The 26,023-nt window shown below is 34.1% G+C and overlaps 2 protein-coding genes across 3 annotated transcripts; both read right to left on the minus strand.

The window, feature by feature from the left end:
- Window positions 1-191: 191 nt before the first annotated feature.
- Window positions 192-2,704, minus strand: LOC142339046 (uncharacterized). Its single transcript, XM_075388707.1, has 3 exons — window positions 1,750-2,704; window positions 1,149-1,397; window positions 192-627 (listed from the first exon to the last, which is right to left on the minus strand). The coding sequence occupies exons 1-3, from the start codon at window positions 2,480-2,482 to the stop codon at window positions 257-259; spliced, it is 1,353 nt and encodes a 450-aa protein (XP_075244822.1). The 5' UTR covers window positions 2,483-2,704; the 3' UTR covers window positions 192-256.
- Window positions 2,705-9,432: 6,728 nt separating this feature from the next.
- LOC142339069 (uncharacterized) lies at window positions 9,433-22,344 on the minus strand. 2 transcript variants are annotated; one of them, XM_075388744.1, is made up of 5 exons: window positions 22,126-22,344; window positions 18,157-18,452; window positions 17,341-17,767; window positions 14,084-14,314; window positions 9,433-11,152 (listed from the first exon to the last, which is right to left on the minus strand). In XM_075388744.1, exons 1-5 carry the CDS (start codon window positions 22,130-22,132, stop codon window positions 9,921-9,923), a joined length of 2,193 nt encoding a protein of 730 aa, XP_075244859.1. In that variant the 5' UTR covers window positions 22,133-22,344; the 3' UTR covers window positions 9,433-9,920. The 2 variants fall into 2 exon arrangements, with proteins under 2 accessions (XP_075244859.1, XP_075244850.1); XM_075388735.1 differs by having other exon boundaries at window positions 18,157-18,608.
- Window positions 22,345-26,023: the final 3,679 nt, after the last annotated feature.

Raw genomic sequence — 26,023 nt, forward strand, 5'->3', positions numbered from 1 at the left:
TAGCTGTGCAGATAAAGCACCTTGTTTTCAATGATAGAAACTGAATCTTTCCCCAGATTTTCCCCCCAATAATTCACATTTTACACCATTATGCTATATCAATTGTAATTTCTAGTGGCATCTTTTATTGGGGGAATCGAGCATTTATCAATGCAGAAACCCGTATGCGTTTTTTCACACAGGCTTGAGAAAACAAAAGGTGTAAACACGGGGAAAGGAAACAGTTTCCAATGTTTGAATTATCAGTTTTTAATTCTCAAAGTGGAATAGGCGGGCAATTTAAACCGGTGATGACATTCAAATTGTTAGCAGCTGTGATGTTAATAGCTGAAGCATGCTGCAATGTTGGCACCGGTCTGACCACAGAGGACGTTTTAGCACAGCTGTCCTCCATTTTCCAACGATCGCCACACCTCCGTCTTGCGTTCATGAAAAAGTTGCTCACTGTTGATACCTCGAGTCCCAGTTGCTTGGCAATCTGGGCCTGGGATTCCTTGGAAGGTCGCTGGGTCTCCTGGAAGATGGCTCTCAAAGTGCGTCTTTGGATGTCAGTGAAAACCAGACGGGATTTTTTGCTCATTTTGGGCTTTGCTATCACGTGTTGTTCTTCTTCCTTCTTTTTGCAGGCTAAAGTAACACAGAAAATATGTTTCGATTGAGTCGAGAGTAAATTGAGTCCGAAATGATTTCGTTTGTAGTTTTGGGCTTTGAAATAAATTTCTCAGTGCAAATTGATTGATTTAGAAGCCAATAGCTTAAGCGTATGTGAAGAAGTACTCTTCTTGAGCGAATAATAATTGCCCCTTTGTATTGGCATGGAAATATTTACAGGGATAATTATTCATTCTCAACAATTGGTTTTAGGGAGTGAGGTCTATAAAATTGTTGGTAATTCGTAATAAAATCTGGGTGATGTAATTTTGATCGAAATAGGTTTATGGTTTGAAACAAATATTTAGCCTACCTTGAATTCCAATTATTTGTTTTTTTTTATAAAAACTAGACAAGTTATTTTTTGCGACGATTTCATATGATGGATCCTAATCATCTGCAATGTTAATGTTTTTCGCCGGCATTAGATTCTGGATGCAGCTCATTTTCAGCCTTAAAAGAGAACAATTTTTAATGAATTTAGATTTGATGTTTACCTGCAATTCTGAGTGCGGCCATTCGTTGGAACTCTGGCTCCTCTAGCCACTTGCCCATGCGTCTGAAGGTCTCCCTTCCGCTCTTTAGCTTGCTCCATGGCTTTGGGTTGCGTAGGAGGTCGGAAAGAGTTCCTTGGGAGCGACAGAGCACCTTCTCTGCGAACACTGCCTGTGGAATGCTGTACCTCTTCAGTTCTGTAGTGATTCTCTGCGCAATGTCCCGTGTATCTAACTCTTCCCCGTCTTTGCCTGCAATAGAGCAGGATTGATTTTTTTAACCCCATTTCAACAGTTGTGCTATTCATTGACTTGTACGCAAGGTTCAGAAATAATGTTGCAAGCATATAGATAGCTTATTTCAAATGCAGTTTTTGCTTACAACACTTGGTATTAACAAATAAAATTGATCGACTGATATTTTATATAGAACCGTATTGAGATTTTGAGACAACTAAAAAGTGCAATTTTCTGAACGAATGCCTAGAGAATCTAGGCAAAGTCATGTCCTAATAGTGATTTTAATGTTATCAATTCCATAAATTTTTTGACAGAAATAGTGAGAATTTGACTATTAGACGAGAGAATTAAAGGTATAACTTACTTAGCAAATTTCGAGAGTATCTGGTGTATGGTGTTGCGTATGAGGATGGGTAGTAGATTCCATTGACGTTGATGCTGGGATATGTGGCTGCGAATTTAGCTGGAGAACATGCACTCAGTGCGGTGGCTGACAGATTGCGTTGGGATTGATACGAAGCTGCCATATTTGAGTTACTGTACACGTCCAGAGGAGCCCAGCCTGCGGCGGGGTTGTAGCAATTGAAATCGAATGCTGGAGTGTTGAAGTCAAACTTTGCGCTGGAGCCTGCAGCGCAGGGATTACTGTACAACGCAGTTGACGATACATTAGCTTGCAGTGGTGAAGATCCGAAGTTGATTCCTGGTGTCGTCTTCTCAGAACCGGGGTTAGGAATCCAAGGGTTGAAGGAATTTTGGGCAACTGTCGAGAACTGGGATCCAATGTCGGGGCACATGAGGAAGTTAGTGAACCTTGTGGAATCACAAATAGCGGAGTTAGCTGCTTGATTGCCATTTGGAATTGTGTCCTGTTTTGAAACTGGAGTAGCGATGGCACCCAAATTGGGGATCTCGGCAGCAGTGGCTGTGTTGCAACTGGTCAAATGATCAATATTGAGAAAATTGGCGTTTTTCGCTCCAATGGGCGAGGCGGCGGCAGTATTATTAACACCGTTGTTTGCTATGGCATTGCCTACTAAACCGTCGCCAGCTAGCGTCGCAGAGGATGCGAAATTGATGTCTGAGATCAGATCCATACTTTGTCTTTGCGCACTGTGTATGAAACTGCAGTTATAGATAGAGCCAAGTTCTAGACTTTGAAGAAAATTTATCGAAGCTGTTTTGATTTATCTTTACTGGATCAAAACTCGACTTGGAGCGCTGACGGATTTGAATGAGAGAGGAAAGATGAAAAAATTGGAAAGCGAGAGGGGGACGAATCTGCAATTTGATTAGTCAATTGGCTCAGCCAATAGAAATCGTTTACGCAACAGCCTGAGTGCGAATTGAATTATTGACAATCACGCGGAATAATTTGAAGGGGAATTATTGACTGGTGCTCGCTAGCTATGTAGTTAATTGAATATGCATACTACGTCTAATTACCTGTGACATATTGGAAACAAACGCATGAACATTCAGACTATAAGTATGAAGAATTAAAGCTCGCACTGTGTTGTTATAGATCCAAGCTGCTTTTTGGCGCTACTTTGATAGTTTCCAACGTGAAACATCGCTCTATGCCTGCTGAGTAAAATGTCGCCTGAATGAAATTAAACCGCCCTTAGCTATTTTAAAACTATTCTGCCACTTAAGGTATTTAATTTAATCTAAGTTTGATTTCTCTCGAATACCTGATGAGGTAGTTTATTGACTATGGTTATGACGCCCTTTAACTGAGTCGAACAGATTTGGACCCAATTTGGAAAAATGAGACAATTTAATTGATGGGAGTCGTTAAAATGTAAAATATTGCACTGCTCCTTTCTCATTCATATCAATCTAAGTCTATTTATATATGCGTGGATTCTAGAAAGAAAGGATCCATGTTTGTGAGTTCTTGTAGTTTTGTCGAAGTTGGAAGCTAAATTTTAGCACTGATATCGATGCTTATGACTCTTGCTCTTCAGTTACGGATCAATAAAGTTGTAATGCTTAGATTATGCGGACTTATTTTTATCCCACATGGCATAACTTACAAATTTTTTCAAGTCAAATTGCAATGACCCTAGCTTTAAGTGGCACTGGCCATTACAAAGTACTGCTACTATGACATCAACAAATAAAACAAAAAAAAATATGACAGCTTTTGACTGTGGAATGTGAATTTACAGTGTTCTGAATATCATTTTCAGAGGCACAAAAGTTGCGCTTTTAAGCTGAAATGAAAACTACATTTATACCTTTCGCGAATATTTCACCCCCTCCCTTCACCCCGTCCGTTTTACCAGCCCTCGTACTAAGTATGAATTATCCCATCGTTTCTTGTAGTTGAACTAGTTGTGGAGACGGCAGAAGAGCCCTTGATGATGTCTGCTGTCAAAACAACACACAACACCTGTTCCCAATCTCACGTGTTTTCCACACATTTTAACTTCAACTTATAACACTCTCAAAAAGATTTCTCACAACTCAATTTCACAAGTTTGTTTCTCATTGCAACCGAGCAGTCTTGTTTTATAAGGGCAGAAAAAACATACTGTCAGTAAAAGATCGGAAATCATCAAATTTTGAATTTTTTGAAGATCATTTTGCAAGTATAATTTATCAAAGCTATGTTCCAAAATTGTTTTCATTCCAAAATTGTTTTCATTGTATGCTGCACATATATTTTGGTTGTAATATGGCTCTAATAAGGGTGCAATATACAGTATTTGAGACAGATATTTGGTGATGTTAATATTTCAAACCAGTTTTATTGTATGAAAATGGCAGAAAAAGCCAAACTTTTTAAACCCAGAAACGCTAACAACCTTTCTTTGTTTCTAATTTCAACAGCATTTCAATAGAGTTATGTAAAAAAAGTAGTGTTTTGTAGTTACTGATTTTGGCGACGAAGCTCAATTTTTTAAAAAGAGAAGTTGGAGAAACTGGGACTAATTAGTCTTTTGTGCTTTTTTATATCTTTCAAGGCCTGGGGTCTGTATCCACCGCGTGAGCTAACATAACTGTGTAAACAGGACAATAAAAATGAGGTCAGAATTGATATTTGGGTCTCAGTTTGATGAAAGTTGTCACGCCTTTACGGTTAAATAAGAGCGTCAAAAAGTCTATATCAAAGATGCCTCGAAAATTTTTCTATAATCATTTAAGGATTTTTTGAGTGCAGAAACAAAAGGTTTCAATTGTGGAAAACCGCTTTTATTCTATAATCTTTTGTATATGATTTCACGCAATTGTTTTTGATTTTGCGGCGAGTTTCCACAATTTTGCTCAACACAAAAGTTTCTCATATTCAAAAGCACTTTTCGGGTTTCAAAATTTTGTCCTGTTATAATCTGGGTGTGAGCTGCAAATTTTAGGGAGGCGTTTGATAAATGTATGCAATATAAGCCCAAAATATCAAAAATGGGTGAGAAATTGCTCAATTTTGGTCGGAAAAGAAATCTTTAAAATGTAGCTTAGAGCGGTGTATCATACAATGATATGCAATTTGTTATCTTTTTCTCGCTCTATGACACGGTTATATTTTCCCAAAATTAAGGAGTACACCTTAGTTATAAGTTGAGAGTTCATAAGTACTAGTTAATAACGCATAAATTACCTTGTTAAAAAGAAAAGCGCTCTTTTGTAATTATTTTTTTATGAAAGTGAAGAGAGCTTTGTTGCGCACTTTCTGTTATATCGATTGGCCTTAGCTCATTAGCACTTTAGTTCCTTTTAAGCATCTTCAAAATCAATTAATAAGCTGTGGAAAAATTTTTAGATTCTTCCTCTCTCCATTTGACAGTTTGTAATGACGAGTTGATGTAACTGTTTTGCATTAAACAAAAGAAATTAGGAGCCAGTGTTGTAGCAATTTGTCAATCTACTCTAACCCTCTTAATAGGTTGTCATATTTCTACATAACAGCACCCAATGTTGTTGTTACAACATAATTGGATAATATGAATTTTGAGTTATGCAAAAGGGAGAAAACAGTTCATTGCCTTGTCCTTGTTTATGATCAACGATTCCGTTAATTGAAATTGGCCATTAAAAAACATGCAAATTGAGAAGCAACGTATTTTAAACGCCCAAAATTTGAAGTGATTCAATGTTCAATTGAAAGTTTTGTATTGCTCAATAAATACACTTGAGAATTTCTGGAATTAGGAAAAAAACAGAAATTTGGTTGTTAATTCTATAACATTTCGGGTCATTAGGGATAACTTAAATTATCATCATTGTTTATGTTCATATTCCTTAAAGTCTGCAGGGGAAATCTAAACGCAGATTTATGACTTTTTAGGCGATGGTACAAAGTTTTTTCTGCATATGCCAGCCTACATGAACGCAGCTAAGTAGTGATCAATAGTTAAATTAATAAAAGTTATTGAAACCATACTGTATTGTGTAGGTATTCTGTTGTGCAACGCATCTTTTAATCACACCGGAACAGCAATAGCAAACTTGCTCATTTGGTGAAAGGAGAAATACAATATAAATCGCTATTGCTCGCATGTAAGCGATTGCTGTACCGTAACGGAATTGCGTACCGAATTATTTTTTTTTAATACAGAATTTGCTGGTCATATCCGCTGGTCTGGCTTAAGTTGAGTTTTGGCATCCGGGAATGAGGTTGCTAAAATTCTGTGAACGCTTAGCAAGCAACGACAATGAAATAATCAGAGGAAAAATCAATTCAGAAGTGACAAAGAGGCTCGGTAAAGTGAGTACGGTAATATGCGTACTTTAATGTTCCGACCCCACTCATCCACGTTCTTGACTTAATTGGCTCCTAAATGATGAAGAGATAGAAAATATTCCAAAATATACATATCGTTCAATAAACCACTAACGGAATAAAATAATGCCAAGTTAGAGCGCCGATGAAACTTGTTAATATGACTTCTAGAAAAGACTAGAAAAATGACCTGACCTCAATCGACTGGGTACCAGGACGACAAAAAAGAGCAAAAAGGTGCAAAATAAAAATATTTTACTAGTTTTGAAAACAATTAATTTCAAAGTCGTTATTATCATCAGATGTTAACGGAAATTATTAAAATGTTAATTTATATCCCCATAGGAAGCAATTGAGACCAGTCATTATCCAGCGTTTGTCGTACGACTACAAAAAGGACAAATACCTTTCAAATTTAAAAAATACAATTCAATTTTGCGCGAAAATCGCAGTGAAGCCTAAATGGTCAAAGCTATCAGTCAAAACATAAACAGAGAAAAAATGTTTGAATCACCAAAAATTTTTGAGACTTCTTTTTAGTGCGTTAGAGTTAATTAGTGACGAAAATGAGAGCAAAAAAAGACATTGAAATAATCTTTTTTTAGAATTGTCAATTTGAAAATAATTAAATTGAAATCTTTAAATAGGTTCAGTTATAGGTCCTGGGGAAACGATTGATACATATTATTATCAGGAATAAGTTGTACAGCAGCAAAAAGGAAGACAAGCAGCAAAAATTAAAAAAAACTTAATTTTGATAGAGAGCTTTGTCTCAGCCCAAAGGCATAAACTCTTCAATATAAGCAGTCCTATTCAACTATTCAGATACGCCTTTTTCAACGCTGTACGTTTTTACTAGTATGTTTTCTTTCAATTGCACCTGTTAATAAGGTCGTAACTTGACAAGGAATTATACCTACCTTGACAAGGAATTATATTTTTATTTGAGAATATGCAACTACCTTCTCAAATAAAAAAGAATTAAATTTAAAAACTCATAGTATCAATACCAAAAAACCTATAGTGAAATAAAAAATTGTTACCGATGCTGAACTATAACTCACAGGAAATGAGTTTGCGCCTATTTGCACTGAGACTACGCTAGAACTCTTGATAGCAATTAGAGAAAATTTCGGCAAAATTCAAAAAATCACAGCTTTTTTCTTAAAACAAATTTATTCAGAGTAATAAGAGATATTAGATTACAACTGAAAGCATCTTCTTGGTTCTTTTTTAACTCCCAAAAAACAATTTTCTCTTGGACTGGGAAGACTCAGTATTTGGACTACAAAATTGTTGCAAATGAAAGCAAAACAAGTAGTCCATAAATTTTTACGAAACAATTGTTCATAAAAGCCACAAAAACCACGAGGGGCCTGATATTTTGTAAATAGTATCTGTGAATAATTGAGTCTTGATTTAAACTTCTAGTTAATAATTTACATAAAATCTTAAAATGTAGAAAAATTTTGAAAAAAGCCCGCGCCCCATTACAATCTAAAAGTTATCTTTTCCGTAAGGATCTATGGCGAGACAAGACCGGCCTTAATATTGCGGTGCATCTAAGAGGACACTCAGATATTCAAATGTTTGCGAAACAGATCGTTTTTGAAGCAAATTTTTCTAGTATATAAAAACAAAATAATGAATTTTGTATAATTATTGATTTTAAATCTGCGAAAAACTGGCAAAATATTTGTTCATGACGACTCTTAAAGCAAGCGGGAGTACAACTATTCTCTTTATAAGCTTGCGAATAGTATGTTTGCAGTTTTTTGTGTCTACTTCCGGAAAATTGAAAGAAAGTGTGCTAATAAACATATCTGATGCCATTTATGACAAAAGTCTGAATTTTGAGAAACATAGCATAATTTATAGCAAAAAAACCGGATCGAACAGTTCAGCAACTCCCTCTATCTCTAAAGATAAAATCAATGCCACTATCGTAGTTAATTATACTATTTTTTGTGGCAAACAAGATAAAAGCTTGGTCAAAAATACGGAAATGTGAATAAAAACAAGGGAATATGGACTCCAATTCACAAAAGTTTAACCTCGATAACTCCCTGCAGAAAGCTACAATAAAAAAAATCGTACAATTTACATATTCTGCGCCGAGTGGTGTTTCTGTAAATACCACAAACTCTCTGCGATGATTATGTCGATCGGCCAAACTGAACAAAAAAGAACCCATTTGAGTATATAGTTCATCCCCCCTAACGAGGGTCGGAACAATAATCTGAGTTGATAATCAAATATGCATATAATACAATAATTAGTGCAGAATGAGATTAACAAAGATGAGTTCGACGCAGATAAATGTTTCCATATGAACTCAATAAGGAGGAATATAATATTCCGACCCCGGTGATCCAAATTTTGACTTTTTTGTCTTCCAAATGATAAAGCGATAGAAATAAAAAAAATCACTTTTTTTCAAAGTTATTTGGCGTCTGAATAAAAAAAATAAAATGAAATAAATAATGACACATTGAAGGCAATAAGACTTCGAGATAAAACAAGCAATAAAACCAATTAATAACAACCAACATTAATTACAATCAAAACTCGATGTCAATTTTTTGCTCTTTTTTAATGAAAATAGTAAGTCTAAGGTCAAAATAGCAATAAAACAAACAAAACCTTTGAAAAATATCTTTTCCCCTAGATCAGTTTTGGGATTTAGTTTTAATGGTTACAGGTAACATGTACACAAAAAGATAAACAGGGCAAAGTTCTAAAATTTGAAAATACTGTTCTACTCTTGAGAAAACCAGTGAGTAAAAACTGAATTCATTATATAAGTTCATTTACATCCATATAGTAAGTTATTGAGGCCTGCCATCTTCCAGAATTTGACAAAATTAACAAAAGCAATCGAAAACAATAAGTGTTTTAAATTTCGCAAGAAAACCTAGTCGAAAACATTAAAATCAATTTTTAAGCTACAATTTTTGGATCCGAAGAGTCAGACACTCTCCTCTGTGTCTTTATGCAAAACCAATAGCCCTATTGTTTACAAAATGAACAAGTTTTAGCAATTTTAACACAAAATTGAGCAAAAAAATCCCTAAAATTTGATCAAAAACAACGGATATCATTTCAATGTTCACAACTCTATGAAGTTCGATAACTGCCAAGAAAAACCGATATCCAAAAAAATTTTTTGATTCCCTATTTTACGCTGTACAGGATTTTTAATGCTACCAATCACAACTCTATACGATGAAATTATCGATCGGCCAAAATTGACGAAACAAAAAACCCATTTGAATATATAGTTCCTCCCCCCAATAAAGTGGGTAGGAAAAAATATAGGAACAAGTAATATAAGATCATTGTTTTTATTAAACGCGTATTTCTAGAAGATTCACGTTAAACTAATGGAAACAAAGTAAATGTGTAGTGAGGATTTTTTTTTGAGGATAGAAGATAATAATGCGTGCACCAAAACCGTGAATTAAACTATTTTTTCACCCAGGAAAGATCAACGCTAAGTTATGTAAGTTCAATGCTAAAATTAATCCTACATTATGTAAGATTGACTTTGCTTTTTGGTTTTCAAGTCAACTAGCGTTGATCTTGCAAAAAATCAACGCTAATCTTACATATTTTTGCGTTTCGTAGAGCAGAAACCTGAGCCTGAGGTGTGCTGCGGTTTACATTCACAATTTTATGCGATAACATCTTGTATAAAAGTACTCTACAATCACAGTGTTCTTTACAACTTTCACAATCACAATTATATATGTTTATCCTCGGGTTTATATTCACAATCGCAGTGTTCTTTACAATTTTCACAATCACAATTATATATGTTTATCCTCGGGTAAAGACAAACTAACAGTTTCATTAACTTTTGAATAACGCACATCGTTTCCATTTTTATTTGTCTCTCTTTCAGTGATAAATGTACAAATGATGTCGTCAAATCCCAGCCCTCTCCGCCCAGTATGCTTGAAGTAAACTAGGACCAGTAGAATAATTTGCAAACACAGGGCATATACAATCAGAATCAGGAAATCTTTCGTCAAATTTACGTCTTCGAAACCATACTTCTGCAAAATTGGGGAGATCAGTTCGCCAACAAGTGGAGCAATTTCGGAAACTGGAATGACGGAGTTCTTAGCAAAGTCGGGAACCGAATCGATAATAGTATCATCAAACACCGTCAATTCCTGCGATAATTCATTGACTACATCGCCTTTTACAAGTGAAGCGGCATCTGAAACGGACTCAACAAAGTAGGGCCGTTCTCTAAATTCATTGTAGAAAATTGACCGCAGTGAGTAGCAATGAAAGCTGGCGTAATGAAAAAATCTCCACAATGTATGCCAGGTGTTTGGAATTAATTCCTTGGGAACAAGAAATCCAGCATTTATCATGAATATGCCGTACACTCCTGCTGCGATGGCTAAAGCCACAATCAAATTGCTTGTCATGGCAGACACAACATTCATAAGGCTTTCTGCACACAAAAGAGTTGCAAATATTATTGCGAAAAACCATGCGAAGTTGTGTAAATCGGTCAGGAAGTGAATTATGACGACAGAAACAGTTGTGGAGAGGATGATTCCTGGAATGGAGGCAACGAACGACGAGAGAACGAATGGAATTGTATCAACTGATCCGTTTCGTCTTTCCTTCACGAAAACGGGCATCATTATGATTAAAAAGGGCAAAGCAGCTACTGTTAAAATCACGACATAAGACTGTACAAAGAAAAGCATTCCCGCTTTGTTTGCTGCTTCTATTCCATCAGTGTCGCAAAAGATGCCTCCGATAATAAGCGATAGTAGCAAATAAATAGCCACACGTGCCCAAACCATTCCGATATTTCTCAAACTGTGAACAAAAGCCCTGTGTGTCAGTAGTGCAAATTGTTTGCAGAAACCAGCTTTGTTGGTCTGTTCGTTCTCAAGTTTTGTATGTTGTTGCAAACTATCAAAATCACATCTCGCTTCTTCGATGATTGCTTGAAGTGTAAACATCTGATTCGATTTTGCAAATTTTTGGGCAATAGCCTTCACTTTCGCTCTGGCTAAAGTAAACACACAATTGGAAATGAACTGAAGACCCGTGCATGCATCTGCAAGACAATATTAAATCAATTCAGTGAGCGTGGCTTGCATACTAAAAAGGTAAATTTTCCTGAACTCTGTTCAGCTAATTGCAGTTCAGGCGAACTTCCGGTGTACAGATGCCAAAACGGCACAGATGCCAAAACGGTACAGATACCAATTTTCACTCAAGTTCAAGTAAAACTTCAGCAAGATACAACTGAATTTTTTTTGATGCATTTCAGATAAATTTCAAGTAACTTTATGAGAGTTTAGGTTAGCATAAATGCCTGAGCGATTCAGATCAATTCGCGTACTTTTCAGGTAAATTTATATGAACTTTGTTTAGAGTGTAGATCACCAAACCCGTAACATTTCTCTCAAGTTAAAGGAAAAAATATTGAGCTACTAAATTCTTGAACTGTTTAAACACATAGTAGACTGTGCGCTTCACCTTATCTGAAAATGAATATTGCGTCATCTTTAGTCTCAACATAAATAAAAACTCTGAAGACGTTCCAGAAGACCAGAATATGAACTTCCATATAACTTTTGGAATTTAATTAGAGCCATTGTGATAAGAAAAAAGTTACTTAAGGTGAATTTTTTTTTCTTAACGCCATTTCAAGTAAAATTTTAGGTACTTCTTTTAGGAAGCTTCAGTATAGTTTCGGCTCCCCTCATGATTCATAGTAAATTGAAACTTATTTGCTTAGAGCTTTACTAAATTTACCAACGAATTTTTGATGAAAATTGAAAAAAATTATTTGATCAATCAGATTTTACATGAAATGGGATCAGAAAATCTCCAACTAAATAAAATAAAGTATTTGAGAACTGAAGTTTTTACCATCTACTGATAAAAGAAATCACGTGATCGGAACAATTTTTTTTAGTTTAGTTAATGTGAGCTAAGATCATGCCTCAGCAGTGTGTGGGCTTGATTTGAAACTATCACAACCGAACGTGAGATAAGTATAAACAGCAATTTTTTTGGTGCTAGTTAAAACTTTATGCGTAGTATAGGCGGGAATAATCGCCTAAGTGATTCAAATCAATTGGGGTGCTTTTCAGGTAAATTAACGTGAACTTTGTTTAGAGTGTAGAGAACCAAACCCGTAACATTTCTCTCATGTTAACAGAATAAAATGTTGAGCTATAAAATTTTTGAATCTTTTAACACATAGTGGACTGTACGCTTTATCATATTTGAAAGGGAATATGGCGTCATTTTTAGTCTCAACGCAAATAGGAATTCTGAAGACATTTCAGAAGACCAAATTATGGATTTCCATTAAACTTTTCTAATTTAATTAGAGCCATCGTAATAAATAGTTATTTTAGAGGACAAAAAAAATTTTCCGCCATTTCAAGTAAATGTTTAGCTACTTTTTTATGGAAGCGTTTGCTCCTCCTATCTATGAATCAATTTGAAAAAATTTTCTTTTCTTGTTTAAAAAGTGTCGAAATTTCAATCTGGAGAAAATAGATTTTTTTTTACAATCCTTAAAATTAAATATTGTTTTTTTCAAAGAATACAAAAATGATAAAGCAAGTAATTTTTGATCTAAAAAGTTTAACAAATAACAAATTAATGACAATTGATTGAGGCACTAATCATACTATAATTGCTACAACCAGTCTTTTTCAATCGTGAAAAATTCCAGGTCCAAATTTTATATTGTTAAGGTAGATTAAACTTAGTTAAAACCAATTTTGACCTTATGAAATAATTAAAACTAATGAAAAAAAAATTGAAAAAGTGAAAATTTGTTGTGTCATAATATCTTAGGCAAAGCAAGTGCTTCAACAAAAGTCTTTATGTGAGCAAATTCAGACGAGCATGATCTTTTCTCAGATCCAAAAAATTTAATACAAACTAGCTCCCATCTACTTCAAAAGTTTCTCTGTCTGCTGTAAAAGTTTAAAAAAATCGTTTGCAAGTTGTCTCTCTGTTTGCGTGTACGCTATACTTGAAACTAGCACAAGGGTCTCAGGGAACTAACTGGAAATTGGTTTTTGATTAGAACTGGTTTCTCGATTTATTTCAGTATACAGGGCTTTGGATTTTGTTGTTAATTGATTTCGAGGTGACGTTCGGGTAGCGCACTCTAGCAAAGTCGGAAGATTTCTCAAAGTATTCAGGTTTTTCTTTATGTTTTTTGATGTATGTAATTTTTTATTACCGCAATTTCAAGTAAGCTTTTAGCTACCTCTTTCAGGAAGCTTCAATATAGCTTTTGCTCCCCTCATAAATCATAGTAATTTGAAACAGATTTCGTTTTAAGTTTTAACAAATTTACCAACAAATTTATGATAATAATTGAAAAAATTACTTGATCAGTCAGATTTTACATGAAGTGTGTTTAGAAAATCCCCAACTGAATAAAAAAAGTATTTGTGAACTGAAGTTTTACCATTTGCTGACAAAAGAAATCCAGTGATCGGAATAATTATTTGTAGTTTAATTAATGTGAGCTAAGGCCATGCCATGGAACTGATAGCGATTTTCTGTTTTCGGCTCCTGAATTAGTTCAGGTTTCACTTTTTTAACTTTGGCTCTTTTTAACGTCGGTTATTTTTTACTGAACCACAAAGTATATAATGGACTGTATATAACTCTTTTAAGATCAACCAAAAACCAAATTAGTTTCAAATAAATTAGAACTAAATTTCCAATAAAAGTTGCGACAATTGTGACTTGAATCAAACAACAATAATCAACTCAGCTTCTCTAAAGATACTTGCTAGCTAGGCTAACTAAATTGATTCAAACGCCTCAATTTTTAACCGCTGTCCGCAACCGGGTTTTTGCTCGACTGTTTTAAAGTTTCCCTTCTGATAACTGAATTTTTAAAACCAAACAATGCTACACGGGTAAATTTTCACTAAAGAACAGAAAGGTCACATACCTGCGCTTTGTAGAATTGGATCCTCAAAGTCCGTACTGAGAAGGTCGCTTGTAAACTCAGCTTCACTGCCATTCATCATTGTCGCACCCGACGCTGACTCTAAGAAATCTAGCATAGTCTTCCTCGGACCACAGTAAACGAGAGTTCCACTAGAGAGCAATGTGATGGAGTCAATCAATTGCCAAATGCGAATAGATGGCTGGTGAATGGACAATATTATTGTTTTTCCATCTGAAATGAGCAAAAGTTATCCAATTTTCTTTTTCTACATCTTCTAAAACTGGTGTAATTCACTTTTAAGAAGCCAGCTACTATATGTTTATATCCTAACTCAAGCAAAAATACATCATCCCATTTTTTCAGAAAAAATGAATAGTTAATTTAACAAGTTTCTTGTATATTTTTAAAAGGTCGGTAAAATTTCATCCGTCTGAACAAACTACCCTGTTCGTGAAGCACTTCTGATCAAAGAGCAGTCTGAGTACAAATATTAAGAAAGAGGCTCGGTAATGTGCGTTCGCACATACAGTTCCGACCCCGCTCATCCACTTGAGAACAGATAGAAAACCCAAAAACTTCAAGTATTTTTCAAAAAATTTGTGTATGCGCAAAAATATCGCCTCCAATGAAAGTAATTCAGTGGAGTAAAAAAAGCCGTATTAGATTGATGAGATTTGCCATTATTGAGAAAGCGAGAAAAGACGAACAACAAAATCAAACAACAACAAACATTAATTACATCCAAAAGTTTATGTCAGTTTTTCAAAAAAGGAACATATAAGAAAGACAAGAGGGCATCAGATAATATTGAAACTGAGCAAAAATACTTCTACTTTACTAAAAGATGTTTGACCAGTCCATAATAAGGCACGGTTACAATTAGACAAAAAAAGAAAAAAGAACAGCAATGATTCGCTTATACTTTTAAAAACAATTAATTTCAAAGTAAGGAAAAATTAGATATCAACTGAAATTGTCCAAACGTATTATTATCACCAATGTCTATATAGGAGAGCGTTAGGACCTTTCTCTATTCAATTTTTCTTGCGGTTACAAAAAATACAACAAACAAAAATTCAAATGAAACTTGTGAGACATCGTTGTCGAAGCAATAAAGCCATTTTCTACCCCTAATAATATGTTCGATTGCGCCTTATTTGAATGCCAAAAAATTGGTATGTGACCTCTCCTTTTTATGACTGGGTTTGACAAAAGGCAAAAAAGTGTAAAATTAAGAAATACTTTTTTGTGTTTTTCGAAAACAATTTTTTTCAAAGTCATGAAAACTATTCGCTACAAAACGAAAAAAATGGGGAGTTATTCGGCCAACAGAAGCCCGTGAGATGTGTGATTATTCAGAATATGTCTGACGTTTAATAGATTGATGAGATATGCCAATATTAGGAAAGCGAGTCAAGACGAAGAGCAAAATCAAACAACCACATCAAACAATATTTACATCAAAAATTTATGTCCGTTTTAAAAATCAAAACGTAATAACAAAGTCAAAATAGTGTCAGATAAAACTGAAACTAAACAAAATAAATGGTAATTCACCAGAAAAGATATGGGACCAGTCCATAATAAGGCTTGGTAATAATTAGACAATAAAGAACAAAACCAGTAAATTTGAAAAATTCGCATCTTTTTTTAAAAAAACAATTAACTTCAAAGTATTTAAGACCTTTAGAAATCTACAAAAAATCGCATGGGTTTACGATTACCAGTATTTCTAAAGATGAGCATTAACAGCTGTCAGTATTCAATTTTTATGCGGTAACAAAAAGAACAACAGCTATCAATTATTATTAGAATATCGGCCTTTCTATTCTTCCGTGAAAAGCCAATGAAACTGGCTCATTGTGCAGGCAATTTCATAGGACTAAAAAGACAAAGTAAAAACCACTGTTAATAACAAAATTTAAAAAAATGATCGGTTATGCTTCATTTTGAACGCTAAAAAGGTGATAGATGAACTGTCAATAACCTGATAATGTGACAAAACTAAAAAACGTGAAAAATGGGCAAAAACTTGAAAATAAAAAAATGTGAAATCTAGTAATATCAAAGTCAGTAAACCATTATTTAAGGTGTAAAAAGCAATGAAGATTGAATTTGAACTCATTAGAAAGAGGAATCACTCATTGATTGCTGACACTGTGCTACAAGTTGGCCAAATTAAGAGAAAAATGGGGCAAAGTTGAATAAGCCAGTTTTTATTTAAAATCAAATTTTTTTAAAAGTCAAAACGACCATAAGTTTTCAAGGAAAAAACCAGATACAGTGATTTTATTAGCTAATTAGGAAGCGAATGGGACCTATCATTAGTGATGTTTGATTTGAAATGTTTTATATTTTTTTAATCAGATTGAATTTTGTTAAATAAAAAAACACCGACTGATTACAATCCGAATCATTTTTGGACTGTAACAGTCCAAGATTGGTCCAAAACTAGCTCTGCTAATGCTGTTCGTCCATTAAGAACACATTTTTTGAATCTGATAGATACAGATGCTTTGTCACTTAAGAAATCAAAATTAAACGCTGCGTTTTTGATAATCAACGAATAAAGTTAGCAAAAACACGGCAAAGTTTTAACTACGGAGCACTCGCAACGGAATTTTAAGTAAGATAGCCCCCTTTTGAGTCTACAAGGACTGTGTTAGTGGTGTTTGGGTGTGCACTTTCTGCAAATTTAATCAGAGTGAACTAAAGAAACTGTTTTCGTGCATTTTTTGATGAAAAAGTCTGAATTTTGAAATATTTAGCAAGAATTTTTAACAAAAAAATCAAATAAAAGTAGCCGACAAATTTTTTGTCTCTAATAATAAAATGAACAACACTTTGTTCCGGAAAATGTGAATAAAATTTCGGAAAATGTGAATAAAATCAACGGAATTCACTCTATTTTCTCAAAAGTTTAAGCCTCGATAACACCCTGTTAAAAACGAAAATAAAAAAATCTTTCTAATTCCATATTCTACGTTGGACAAGCTGTCTATTGATACCAGTCTCAACTCTCTATGATGAATATATCGATCGGGCAAAATTGTCTGAACAAAAAACCCATTTGAGTATATAGTTCCTCCCCCCTGAAGAGGGGTCGGAGCAATAATTCCTATTTTTTGACAGAAGTATTTTGTGAAAAAAGTAATAGAAAATCAAAGCGTGTTTTCAAGTTTATAGAAATGCTCCATGCTGAAGGATAGATGCCACACAGAGGCAATCTGTTATAAGATTTACGTGTGCAACCATACCTCTGGATAGTTCCTGCAGTATGTTCATGATTCCTGTGGCAGCCGCGGAGTCCAGTCCAGAGAGAGGTTCATCCAACAGAAGAATGTGTGGCTCCTTTATCAGTTGCTCTGCAATGCTCAGTCTTCTCTTCTGCCCAGTTGAGAGTCCAGTGTAGACCTGTCCCCCCACCCACACATCTCTGCTCTCACCCAGACCCACCAAATCTATCACCCTATCAACCCTTTCCTGCCATGAGTTCTTGCTTTTATTACAGCTGACGAGACTTGCCTCCGAGTTGAATCGATCAAACTGGAAAGCACTACCATGGCAATTGTAGGATTGTTGTAGGTTAGCAATACGGGCGGTGAATGTCAGTGTTTCTTTAACGGAGAACACTTCATGAAAGCTGCTATCGGCTGCAACGTAGCTGGCAACGTTGCGCAAGTTCTGAAAGATTCTTCATAAATTTACATGGTCTACGAATAGAAGTAGTCAGTTCTAATGTCTTTTTTTATTTATCAAAGACGCTTTCATTGCTACTATAGGAAACAAATGATAAATGATCTGGTGTGAGTGTAAAAACCCACCAAGTTTTGCATGGTTTTTTGGGGTACTTACTGGTAAAAGGTTGCTTTCTACAAAAGTACGGAGAGCTAGCTTAAGTTGCAAGTGCAGTCTTTTGCAATTTTTAAAAAAATATTTTGAATCTTTAGTTCTGCGTTCTGTTCATAATCTTAGTTATTCTTACTTATTATCAGCCCGAAAAAGGGGTTTGCAAAAGAAAATTTCCTTTGATGACCCTTAAAGTTGCCTGTATTTCCCATATTTCGACTCACTGCAGATTTCCGTTTTTGTCCATTGACATAGACGTGTCCAGAGTATGCTTCTGGGGATATAGTGTCTGATAGGATGTTGAGGAGAGTGGTCTTCCCACTGCCAGATGGACCCATGAGAGCCATGACCTCTCCCCCTCTCGCCACACCTGTCACTGATTGCAACAACATCTTCCTACTCCTACAACTCCCCAATCCACATGGTAATTTACCGTCTCTCACACTGTAGTTAATGTCGTGCCATGCCAGGTCAAACTTAGAAACAAAGTTCGCAGACTTCCGTTGGTGGGCAGAATCCTCTGAACAGAACACCAAGTTTCCGATTACATTCGTTTCAAAATTACTTATTTTATCATCGGCCTCGAATAAATCAACAGTGGTATTGTTTCTATCCTGATGTAAATCAGGCATTTTGTTCAGGCGATATTTTCTTGTGTATTCGAGTCCTGTTGGTTCTGAAACATAAAAAAGCGTCAGTTGAATGAAGCTGTTTTTCCGTTTCTATCGCATAGATTGAAGATTTTTTCAGATTCGGAAATCAACTCGCCAGTCTTTTTTCGCGCTATAAATTTACAGCTAACGGCAACTGAACAGGCACCTGCGTAAATTTCGGCAACATCAAAATTTGTTTTTTCTGTCACCCCCCCCCCCCCCCAAAAAAAAAATTATGAACCCGGACTGAACGTCAAGTCTTAATCAGTTCTGATTCAGTGAAATTGCCTGTCTTGGATCACTAATGTATCAGAGCTCTGATCATGTCACTTTTTAAACTTGGCACGCCTTGAATCAAGTCTTAATTCTTGACAAGTCTTGATCAAATCTCGTGTACAGTTTTTGGCATTGGATTTCTCTCGTTTCGCAACGAGAGAGAAAACCCGCCATATACAAAGGCATTCGTTCAAAACCCTCAAAAGTGAAAAAGGAAGCACAAGAAAAGGCGAGCACTTCCACAAAATTCACTTGAAAGAGATTTAAAAACTTTAAAGTCTATCACAAAGATACGTTAAGCATTTGAGGCAAATTTTAATGTTCCTGTACGTTTTTTGACCATTTACAACAGTTTGTAGTTTTACATCTGAAGCCAACCGAAATTCATCATATAATCTCATGTAAAATCACACGGATCTCTCAAGTTGGGCATATTTTTTTTACTTACTCCATTTTCGTAAAATTTTTTGTTTATTAACAATTTAATTGCTTTGGTTAATTGGAAGCATGTTATTTACGTCAATTTGCCTCATTTTTCAGATTTGTGGTTGCTCTTATTTAACAAATTTGCCACTCAATTTTGTCTTTCTTTTCTTTTCAGTTTTGCAATTTTAGTTACTCAAATGTCAGTAGTCATTTCATTTTGCAATTTTTTGTGATCGTTCGATTTCTTAATAGTCCGTAAAGAGTATATGCCAACCAACTATATCACTTAAGTTCCCAGATGAATTTGATGGGTAGAAAAAATAGGCCATTTGCATAAACTCAACTTCATAATACGGACAACAAAAAATTACAGCGGACAATAGATTTTTTGAATAACTTTCACGGAAAAGTAATTTTTTGAGGTTTAGTTCCTAGCAAAAAAATTGCAAATCAAATTAGCTGGATTTAGAGTCAAATGGCCTAGGAGAATTTCAACCTAGGTTTTCACATTCCCATGATTTCTCTCAGTAACCGTTTGCCGATGCTGCAATTTTTAATACGATTCCAATGTTAACCATGAAAGGACGGGTGAATCAAATAAAAAATTCATACATTTCAAATAAAAACGAACATTAAAGGAAAATTTGCCGGCTCTTCATTTTTTGAAGTTTTATCTGGTTTGTAGTTTCTGAATGGTTGTCATATACACACCACTTTCGGATAAACACGTTAATATAGTTCTTAATAAAATAGTAGTAATTTTATAGACAGTTTTTATGTTCAAAAAACGGAATTTTGTAGAACAAAAATGTATTCTTTTTCAAATATTTTTAAAAACGGGACAATTGTTGTTTCTTGATTGATGATGTCTCCAAAGCACAGAGTGTTCACAAACAATTTTCAGAAAAATTGACTCATTTTGCTGGTGTTACAGGTCTTAAATAAATAAACTAAACAATTGTTTTCTGTTTGTGTTACAGGTATTAAATTAATGAACTAAACAATTGTTTTCTGTTTTGTAAAGTTGTTAAATGCGCTCTTCCAATCTCGACAGAAAAACGGTTATCAGGACAATATGTGTTTTCAGAATAATTCGAGGTCTGTCTAGGGATAGGTATTTTTTGATGGAATTTCTTTTACTCGGTAAACTATGATCCTGCATTTCTGATACTTCATAAATATTTGATTGTGTCCATGCCCTAGTGATTGTCGGATTCTTATCTTGCGACATTCCTGCAAGATTATTCATATCTTGCGAGATTTTTGGAACTTTTGAATCCTGGTTATAACATGATTTATAGTTTCAATGCCCTAAACGGCATACATGGTTACAACAATTTAATTCTTGTCGGACACATATCACAAGTCTAAACCAAATAAAAAAATTTAAACTGGTTTCAAAATGTTGCAAGATTTTAAAATCTTGAAAATTGAATTGATTGTTTCTGACGTTAACTACAACTGGAAGCCATCTGAAAACAATATATAAGTCTTCGAAAGTTAAAAAAATTCAAGAAACATTTTGTCAGAATATTTTTAGAAGAATTAAACCTATGAGGAACCTTGCACGAACTTTGTTGGACATTATGTTTTTATTGTATTGCATGAGTATTCTGCCACTGACCGTCCTAAAACCGGATAAAAAAAGAGGAATTGAAACAACTAAAGAATTCTGGAAAATCTCACATAGTATGTTTTTAACTTGACTCGAGAACAATTTCCCACAAATTGTTAGCTACGTTATAATTGTATAATTATAACATTTAATTTATAACGTATAATTTGTTTTGCTTGTATAAGAGAACTCTACAAGCATGGTGATTTTTCTGCTAATATCAGTGTTGCGATAACTTTTTTCAGTCACTCCGGCACTGCCAGTCCCAAGCCCAGAATGAAAAATCAGTGGGAAAAGCCACAGACAACAATCTGGAAAATTTAAAAATGACAACTTTAAATTTGACTCCAGGAGTTTTTTTTGATAAACTTTTATCTACTGTACCTTCAAATCTTGGTTTATTGTTTAACTTTTTGTTAAGTTTGTTTCAGAGAACTATGCAAACACGATTTTGTTTTACGATACTATATTAGTTCTCCTATAGTTTTTTTTCAGTAACTCCGCCACTGCCATTCCCAATCCATGAATGAAAAACGAGGGGGAAGTTCTGGAAAGGAAAGTTTCTGAAAAAAATTCTGGAAAAGTTCAAAAACTCAGTTTGAATTTTGCGAACATTTTTCAATAAATTTTTATCTGCTGTATCTTTAAATCATATTTTGTCACTTTGTTCATTTGTTGTATTTGTTTCAAAGAACTGTAAGCAGGGTTTACAGTAATGTATCAGTACTATACTGCAATAGTTTTTTTTAGTAACATCGCCACTTTTGGTCCCGAGACCGAATTGAAAAACTAGGAAGGAAGAATCACAAAAACCATACTGGAATACTCAAATCTTTATAACTTGAGTATTCCAGTATGGTTTTTGTGATTCTTCCTTCCTAGTTTTTCATTCCGGTCTTGGGACCAAAAGTGGCGATGTTACTAAAAAACTATTGCAGTACAGTACTGATACATTACTGTAAACCCCGCTGACAGTTCTTTGAAACAAACACAACAAATAAACAAAAAAAAAAACAAAATATGATTTAAAGATAGAGCAGATAAAAGTTTAACTTGAATACAGTAGATTTTCCGAAAAGATTTTGATTTTTTGATCAGACTTAGTAATGAATACAAAAGTTTTATTCACGCGGAGAAGGAACAAATTCTGAACTAGTAAATTTATAGGTTTCATGGGCTTTTTCCCACATGCATGATTTGAATACTATTGTGGTAAACGTTACCTGGCATGATGCGTTGGCTCAGTGTCTTTTGTTTGAGCTGCAACGTTATCAGGATTTGAATCACCCCAAACAAAAATAACAATAGAAAATACAGACTAGCCAAAGGCTTTGAGATAATAATTGTAAAATAAACCGAGCACTCAAATTTTTTGGATCATTTATGGTCACTATGTAGATAGTGTATTTACGTACATGCGGAATTGATTAATGACCACATAATGTTCACATAATTGCTCTCCATATAAGAACATTCTAATAGAAATGACGACAGAGCTAAAGTTATTTCTATTAGAAATTATAATTAAAAACCATCCAAAACGAGAATCGTGAGAAAAACTGTTCCAAAAATAGATGTTTTGCAATGCTGAACTAAAAAAAGCTAAAACAGCTAAAAAGGCAATGCAAGTCAAAACAAGTTTGAACGAAAGAGTTCGAAGGAAACCATATCATATCATCGATTACAACACCAATAAAAAACTGTTTCAATTCTGGCCTCATGAATTTTAATGATGTATCATTTATTATGAAGATAAGATGCACCATATATATTGGTAATAGAGTGGCGTGGTTATTTTAATCGTGGATTGATTATTTTGTTTCAATTGCTACAACACTCATTTTCTCTGTTCGCTTGTCCAATAATAATTTTGCTGCCTTATTTTCATAATTTACGGCTTCCTGCAGCGTTCCAACTCCCATCAGTTTCTGAGCTGAAAGCAAATTACTCTTTGAGCAGATATTCGTCTGTTTGAGCACGATGTGCAGCACTTTAAATCTGTTTCGTCGTAAAGAAGCTGTCCTGTTCGATAGGAATCATTGATATCTCAGCTGATTCGGCAAAACGACAGTAGATTCAATGAACTTTAGTTCTAAATTCTGTCTATAGAACGCAATTCGTTTTCACTTTAATTGTAATTTTAAATGTGAAATTGCTGGTTTCTATATTGCAGTTTGCTTTGTTGATCACGGAACCTGTTATCAAAATGGAACAGTTTTTGACATTTTCTACCGCTCTACTATAGTTCATAGTTTTTACTTCTCTAAACAAAATACCACTTTTTTTGATAAAATAAACCAAGTAAACTGTACATTGCTCAAGTTATCAAAGGATGCGACCAATCACAGGAACTCGGTTTACTTAGATGACTCTGTGAAATGGACTCTGCGGAAAAAGAAAAAGCATCGTGAGGAAAAGATACTGACGTATCTTACAAAAGATAAATTCGATCTCGTCATTTTTTCTCAACGAGGTCTTTTACAGTACACTGATACCCAAATGAATCCACAAAATTAACGCTTTCCTAGAGTGATCTGACTGCTCTATTGCTTACAAGATTTTTCGGCTCCGTCAACATTTTTTTCGTTTATGATTGCAAAACTTTTGAGTTTAATGTGATATCCTAATTTTGAGGAAGTTCCAGTGTCTGTTCATGCAAATCCTTCATAATATAAAAAGCTGAGTAAGTAGCGGTATCAGAAGTAACAAGTGAAAACAAACTCTTGCATAAACTATTGATCGTCATCAGTCCAGCAAAATGATTGCTAAAGTTGCCATCCTATTCAACTGAATGTTTTAAATCCTCCTAATTGTCTAGATAGTGTGAAGGGTGAAATGCAAACGTTTAAAATGCGAATGATTGCAGGAGAGCATATTGATTCACTGATGAGATATCAGATTACAATTGCAAAATTGTTAGACTTCAAATACAAAAATAAAAATTTTCAGAAACTACAAAAATCTGTTTTATTACCAACATTTTTTTAAAATTAGTTTCTTCCCACAGAGTCATCGAGGTTTTAAATTTTGTGAACATTTGACTAATTTTCCTTGTTAACGTTCACATTTTCCGCATTTTTGTGCATTTTGGCAAATCGATAAAAAATACGTTCAAATTGGTTATGATAGTGTTGTTGGTTTTACCTTTAAAAACAGAAGAGTTTTGTTGACCTGCTCGATCTAAAGTTTTGGCTATAATGTTTGCAAGGTTTTCAAAATACAGCCACTTTCTTTCATCAAAAATGGCACGAAAAGAGATTCTTTGGTCCATATTTTTTTTGTTTTTCCCAGATTAACAAAACTAAAAACTACTGACGCTTTTTTTGTTATTTCTTGACAAACTCTTTGACAAACTCTGTATAATTGCAGATCTTAGCGGCTTCCTATGGACAAGCAAAGTAATTTTTTACTGATTTCAGGTCAAATTTATTTTTGATATATTGATTTTCTTCCATTCATCCACATCCATAATATTTGGAACGATAACGTATTCTTGTTTCACAAACGGCAACAGCAAGGCTAAATTCGGTTGCATCACGGTCTCATAAATTCTAAAAAAAACTTCGGACTCTAATCAGTTGACGTTTATATAAAATAATTTTTTCGCAAATTTTTTTTAACTTCAATTACAGAACAGAACAATTCAAGCGAAGGCGTACTAATATTAAATTAAGTCATATGAAAAAAGTCATATGAAAAAATATAGAATATTACAGGTCCTATCAAAACTCTCTCTTAAAGCAAAGAATGCTTTTTTTTGTTTCATTTGAGAGTTAAACTTTTTCATGAGATTGAAATCAATTATTTAAAAAGAATAGACGAAATTTTAAATTTTAAATTTTGCTGTTCTTTTTTTGACACAATCTGAATAATGACAGAACTCAACCGTTTTATATTGTAGGCAAAACTGTTTTATACTGATTTCTATCGCTAGTTGATTTTTTGAAATTAATTGTCTCCGAAAGTTACAAATGTATTTTTAACTTTTCGCTTTTTGCTTTGTTTTATAATTGTTGCCTGCTCTCATTAATCAGAGATCACATACCCCATTGTCAATGTTGAAGGATTGCGCAGTTGATTGCATTTCTTTACGGAGTAGATCTTGGTATTATGGGCTTCGATTCTGTTTTCTTGCGAAATTTAATGAAAGCTTCGTTTTTAGTCTTCCTTTTGTCATTTGTTCTCGTAGACGTTTATTATATATTGAAGTTTGAAGGAACATAATACTATTTGAAATTTTTAATTGATATCTAATCGTTTTCATTGTTTGAAATTATTTTTTTTTCTAGATACCAAACATTTTTGTAACTGTGTGGTTTTTGAACTTTTTTTAATCTACTTGTCATCGAGTCTCGTCAGGGACTGGTCTCATGAATTTTTTAGTGAACTACAAACTAATTTGTTCATTTTAATTTTGAATTGACGTTTTTGTGGCTTTGTTTTTATATAATTTTTTTTTCAAAAAAAAAATTGAATTTTGGTAAAATTCGTTGTTTTTTGATTTTTTGCCTGTCTTGTCTTGTAGTGGCAATAATGACAGGTCTCATCGGCCCATTAATGTGCCATTATTTGTTTTCTAAGCGATCTGAATTGTTAGCAAGTTTTTTATTCATAGAACATATAATTTTGATCAGTATGTGAGATTTTTCGAAAGTTTTCTGTCTCTTCCTCGTTTGGTAGACAATTAATCCAAAATTGTGGATGAGCGGGGTCAGAACTTTATGTGCGAACGAATATTACAGAGCCTCCTTTTTTGTCTACTAAGAAACTAGGACAATTCTCCACAAAACAAAACTAGTTGAAATTTACAATCAATCTTGGTGATTGGTGATTATGCCAAAATGTTTTCTAGGTGTAAAAGCTTTTTTATACGATTTTGATCCAATATTTTTTAGAGTATTTTTTAACTCTTTGACTCTTGGAACAGGGGCCATGAGAAATCTGCAAAAAGTGACTCTTAACATTGCTTTCAACTCGATAAACCAAAATTGAACCAATATAATATGGCTCAATATAAAAAATTTTGTATATATTGAGTTGCAATTAGTACATTTCTTGAATGAAAGTGAGAACAAGGACGATTTAAATCCACGAGGCGTCAATATAAAAAGAAAAACATCA

This window comes from Convolutriloba macropyga, chromosome 1 (genome assembly GCF_964194025.1).
Source record: "Convolutriloba macropyga chromosome 1, txConMacr16.3, whole genome shotgun sequence".
NCBI lineage: Eukaryota > Metazoa > Xenacoelomorpha > Acoela > Convolutidae > Convolutriloba > Convolutriloba macropyga.